At 39.0% G+C, this 6,000-nt stretch overlaps 1 protein-coding gene across 3 annotated transcripts in view; it reads left to right on the top strand.

The window, feature by feature from the left end:
- The first annotated feature begins 1,371 nt into the window (after positions 1 to 1,371).
- The window catches only part of LOC129217366 (Na(+)/citrate cotransporter-like), a 111,161-nt gene continuing 106,532 nt past the window's right edge, over positions 1,372 to 6,000 (top strand). For all 3 annotated transcript variants that reach the window (XM_054851672.1, XM_054851664.1, XM_054851656.1), the window contains exons 1-3: positions 1,372 to 1,503; positions 4,848 to 4,997; positions 5,455 to 5,570. In XM_054851672.1, the coding sequence (XP_054707647.1) occupies positions 1,390 to 1,503; positions 4,848 to 4,997; positions 5,455 to 5,570 (380 nt within the window). In that variant the 5' untranslated portion in view covers positions 1,372 to 1,389. The remainder of the gene's footprint in view (positions 1,504 to 4,847; positions 4,998 to 5,454; positions 5,571 to 6,000) is intronic.

Here is a 6,000-nt window from a genome sequence, read left to right as displayed (position 1 = left end):
CAAAACAACCTATGTGATTTATATACAAGGTGTCCATAACTAAACAACACTATTTTAAAGTTGTCTAGCTACGAAACTGAATAGCAAAACTTCAAATTTCCAGACTACTTATTCCCATATTTAAGATTGATAAGACATTAAAATATCACTGCGGTATGCACTGTAAATAATCTTTGTGATAGCTGTACGAGTGAAAATTGTTCATAACATCTATAATTTTACTATAGGCATACTTTAAACATTTTATTTTTTCTATTTATATGATTCTTTTTACCTGATTTAGAAAATCACCAGTCACAATAGGACGGATGCTAATTTCTTCTCCATTTCTATTCCTGTGAGGACTCTCCTCTTCTCTATTTGGTGGCGCTATTTTCGCGCCTTCTCTAAGTGTAGTAACTTCTATGCTGTGCTTCCTGAACGCAGAGCAGCGCCATGTTTAATACTGTAAATACGTGTATATTCCAATAAAGTTAATTGGTGCTTCTATCATAAGTCTGCTATTAAGTAACATTGTCGCTGCAATTATATGACGATCCATTCCATTCCATTCTGTATAAACAAGAAACCAAACGAATAGGGCCCTATTCGCAACTTCAATAAACTACAGAGGGCGCTGCAGCAACTGTCTAATGACGGATGAAAAAGGTAACAAACAAATGCCGTAACTTATAACTTGCTTTGACGCTTAGTGAACGGCAGTAATTTTTCATAGTGTTTGTGGGAAGCTTTCTTTTTTATTCTTCTGAAATTACATTACACTATAAACTGTCTGAAACCTGTAATTTACCCCAAAGAAAACACGTGGAATGGAATGCTTTACCCTTTTCTTTAGTATTGTTTATCACCGCAAAGTAGCGTATTCGAGGTCTGGAGTTGCAAATCCCAATTCGCGATTGCTAAAAACATAACTGGAATTCAAAACGTCAAAATTCAAATGAATGCCATTGACTGGATGTTGGATTTTTTTTTTTTTTTTTTTTTTTTTTGTTTTTTAAATTTATTTCTTTTATTTTTATTTGAGGAAATGAAAAATAGCGCTCCAAAACAGGTGCTATTTTGAAACAATGTTGCTGAGAATTCTAAATGTATCATTAAGTAAAAAATAAGGTGAAGTCTGGTGGTAAATAAAAGAAATAATAAGCATAAAAGAATTTCTTTAATAAAATTCATTTGATAAACTGCCACACGAAATCAGAGAAACATGAAAGAAAGATAAAGACGGCCCGCTTGCGTTAAATCATTCGCACATAAATCAGACGCGGAAAAGATATGGGAGGAGGCAACTTACCTGAAATAAAGTTCAAATGCGATGTGTAGACTTTTGCTCTTGTGTACGTTTTCTGTCTTGCGCATTTCGGTGGAGACAAGTTGAATCGTTTGCTCGCGATGTCCTGCCGCTGCCTCCGATTCTGCCGCAGGATAAACGCCAGGCTCTGTATCTATGTCCTGAGCATCCTCCTCCCGTTTGTCCTGTCTCCTTTAGCGGCCTCGGCTCACAAGGCAAGTTAGTTTCACTTCATTCCGTGTCTCCCGTTTCGAAAGTATACAAATAATAATAATAATAATAATAATAATAATAATAATAATAATAAATAAAATATCGCGAACGTTTCCATGCACTTTTTTTTTCTTTAAAAAAACGGGAAAATAGATTTAAGTAGAGTATAACTTCGATTTAACGATACCCGATTTAACGATTTTTTCAATTTTATGATACATTTCACGGGTCCGAATTTAACTGCACTGCACGCATATGCTCCTCGATTTAAAGATATCCTTAATTTAACAAAACTTTTTCCAGCCTCTTGGCAATCGTTGAATCGGAGTTATACTGTATGTTGATGAAGGGGTGAACTAAATGGTCCGTATGAGTAAAGAGAGGTACAGCAGAATCCAGATATCTTCACACGAAGAACCTGTTGCGTACCCATTCCAGTAAAAACTCGTCCACTTTTCGTTCCGCATTTGGTCGAGTTTCCCGGACTGTATTGCACCTTAATAGTAAGCCCGTAGAAATAAATACACTTCTGTTCGTGAAAATTGCAACACCATGAAGGAAGCATCGTAGTTGAATGAAATTTAATACACAGTTGAGTGGTAATGGTACAAATAAATGATTACATTTTCAAACCAAACAAGCAAAAAAAAAAGAGATGGAAATTAGTATTTTGTGTGGCCTTCACGCGCCGCTATAAGAGCTGCTACATGACTAGGCATGGAGTGAAACAAAGTTTAAATATATCTGCCTGCGGAAGAGTATTCAATATTGTTTGCATGCGCAACCAAAGTTCGTCTGTCGAAGCAACAGGACGAGGATCACGAGCGGGACGCCGCCCAACAAAATCCCACACATGCTCAATCGGTGACATATCCGGGGAATATGCAGGCCAAGGAAGAAGCTGTACCTGCTGCGAATCAAGGTCGGATTTGACACTCCTGGCGACATGTGGACGGGCATTATCCTGTGGAACACAGCTCCTGGCAATCCTTGCAGGAAAGGAATAGCTTCGGGCTGTAAAATTTCGTTTATGGGGTACTGTTCAAATTGCCCATAATTCGTAGCAATTGTGATCGTCCATGATATGCTATGGCACCCTAGACCATAATTCTGGGTGTTCGTCCACTGTTTCGTTTGATAATGCACTCCGGAATGTGCCGTTCACCGGCATAGCGCCTGACACGAATTCGGCCATCATGGTGTCACAATTGTAGCGGGATTCGTCAGAAAAGACTACCTGCTGCCAACCAGCACGCCAGTTCCTATGCAAATTGGTCCATTGTAGCCGCAAGCGGTGATGTTTTGCGTGAGAGGAATCCTGTATAAAGGAATCCTTACGCGCAGCACACGCAGCAGCAGATGTCTCCGAATTGATTAAGCACGCAATGAAACACCTGTAGCTGTTGACCACTGTGCTGCGAATTGTTTAGAAGAAGCTGTGCGGTCTGTCAGCGCCATTCGCACCAGGTGTCCGTCATCGCGAGCTGACTTCACATTTCGGGGTCCACTCCTGGATTTCCGAGCTGTTCGACCCTCGTCCGTCCACTGCTTCCAAACACGCATGATTGTGCTGCTCTTACGCTGCACACGAGCGGCTACTGCATGATAAGACAATCCAGCTTCACGAAGGACGACGATTCTGCCCCGTTCAAACTCCGAAATTTGCTAAAATTTCGCTTTCCTTCGTTGAAGAGCATAGTAAAGATTCAGTTAACGTTTACTCTAGCATATAATCACCGATAATCGTACACGCCTCGCTTCAGGCGTCTATTTACATTTGGTTCGACCTGGCGTTCAGAGGGCGCTGCTCAGCATACGCACACGCTACCGGTCTGCAATTCTCATCATTTGCATATCATGCCCTACTTTACATTTCATGCAATTTTCAGCTCAATCTCGTAAGTCCTTCGTGGTGTTGCAATTTTCACAAACAGGTGTGTAAAATGCCGACAAGAGTCATTTATGATTACAGAAATTGCCCCGCTCATAGAAGCTGTATCATTTGTTCTCATTGAGGATTGGCTCACAATAAAAAATCAATTGCCCTGTCCAGTTCAGCCTTTTAGTTCAGATCAACTCTGTACTCCAGAACCAGACTAGCGTAAGTCCAAAAATCGTGATTTTCCGTTTATTAGTGCATGTATGTAGAATCCTATTCCGCATCGAGCCAATTGAACGTATTCCTAAAAAGAATCCTTTCTTATAATTTCCCATTGTCAAAAGAGCGCGAGTTCAATCCGTGGTATGCACCAAGCGACCGTTTTTCCGCTCTCTTGTCCTGTAGCAATTTTGTGACTTACGATAGTCTGACTCTGAGGTACAGAACTGTCAAATCAGTGATTCCTAAACTGTGTGCCGTGACCATCCGGGGTACCGCGAAGTTTTAGCAATAGTGAAATTCTGCAATAATTTAACAACTAATTTGAAACGTATTAATTGTAAAACGTTTGTAATATTTCGTGGATCCTCAGCATTATAAATAGAAGGGGGCCAGATTGACAGAAGGGTCACAAGATCCAGGCGAGCCATCGAAGATCATCCACGTATGCTAATGGTGACTAGTGCACGTTAAAACTGTAGTGGTCCAAGTCCTCAAGTTCCCATTCCAAACCAATCGCTGTGGAGATAATGGATAAGGGTTGGCTCGGCTTCTAGTCTAGATAAAAAATACGGAACTGTCTTCAAAGTCCTATCTAACCGGTAAAACCCCGTTGTGGTAGGCGTGGAGGACCTTTAGTTTCTCTATGTATTAAAAAAAAAAAACCCTTCAAAGAAACTGTCAAACTCTATCTGTGGCGGACTTGTAACCAAGCGACCCCATAATACAGACTTGAAATTTGGCATAGAATTACTTCGAGCTCGGGGGTTTGCGCCGCGGAGTTTTTATTTTTCATTTCGACTTATTTTGTAATTTTTTTTAAAGCTAGAATCTCACACATCATGTTTTCCTTGTAAGTGAACCTGTCTTATGGAACCTCTTCCTTATAAAAAAAATTTCCAGGACGGGGGAGAAGAGGAGAGATTTTGTTAGAACTTGGGCTGTGAACAACGTTCTTCGTGATAATAAATAAAAGTTCTGTCAAAAAAAAAAAAAAAACTCCTGTAAATAGAACTTTAACTTTGTTGTACACATTTACTATAGTAAACAAATATACGTAAATACAACCAGTTACTTTATGATTTCTTCAAAATACAGAAACCCCAACCATTGTGGTACAACATTCAAGAAAACAACTGCATCATAATAGTTTCTGAACTTTTTATATTTTCCATCACTAGAAGGTTTTCTATTCGCAAACGAGTTCTCGCTGTATTTTTGCTAAGTAGCTAAATGTTTTCATTTCAGGAATCAAAATGCAGTTATGTTACGATTCTGGTTGCTTCTTATTGGCTGTTGGAGCCGGTTCCGGTAGCAGTCACAGCCCTACTTCCTGTCGTCCTATTCCCCCTTCTTGGAGTTGCCAGCTCGGCACAAGTATGCTCAAATTACATGAAGGTAAGTCTTGACATCGATACAGTTATGACGACAAAGCAGCCCGAGTCGATGAGATGTAACTGGATATTTTCTTAAAAATCAAGTTTTTTTGTACCACTGAAGTTTGAGGATGCTTCATTAAGTATTTTCCTAGGTACCCATGAAAAGTCAAGATACAATTCAATCCTTCTCGCAGAATGTTCTATCTATCCAGCCTACTCGGTAACTAGAGACCCGTCTATTGGGGGGGTAATGGCTCGGAAACGGAGTAGTATAAATTTGACAAGTTTTATGATGGGGAATGGGGCCTGGCGACCAAACTTGACACTGGGTAACGACTTGGCTCTTGATGACCCTGTATTTATCTTCCTAAAAATGATATGTTAATTACAAATAAAAATATTTAATTTCCAGACGCAAGTTTTTGTTCCTCATATTGAAAATAAAATTAATAAATGTTTACTCTTTTATTTTGAAGGAACCTTTTTTGATGTTTATTGGGGGCTTCATTGTTGCTATTGCTGTTGAAGAGTGCAAGCTACATGAAAGAATAGCCTTAAAAGTGCTGTTATTGATTGGAACAGAAATTAAATGGTACGTTTGAAAATATTCTGAATGGTTTTATAAAATGGTTCATTTATTCGTACTAAAGTTCAAACCCAGTAAAAGTAAAAAACCCAGTAGTCGAAAATCGACCATAATCATAACTGAAACTTTGTGGAAAACGTATATAGTCCAGTCATATTATACAAAAAAAAGGGGGGGGGGGCTAAAATCGCAAAGCATGATGTAGTTCTGATTTTTTAATATGTTGTTTGGGTCAGTTAGGCTAGTGTAAATCTAAGTTTGCGGTTTTGACTTTTTTTTTTAGTATTTCCTTTTTAACTCCTAAACTATCAGCCTTTTGATACTAAATGTGAGTATCCGTTTTAAAGCACATTAAGTTTTGAACAATTTAAGCTCAAATGGCGTTCTGTACGACTAATAGTTTAGGAGATATCGTACTTCAAAAATTGGCCATTTT

Source organism: Uloborus diversus, chromosome 1, assembly GCF_026930045.1.
Source record: "Uloborus diversus isolate 005 chromosome 1, Udiv.v.3.1, whole genome shotgun sequence".
In the NCBI taxonomy this organism is placed as follows: Eukaryota; Metazoa; Arthropoda; class Arachnida; order Araneae; family Uloboridae; genus Uloborus; species Uloborus diversus.
This window is presented reverse-complemented; position numbering and strand designations above follow the sequence as displayed.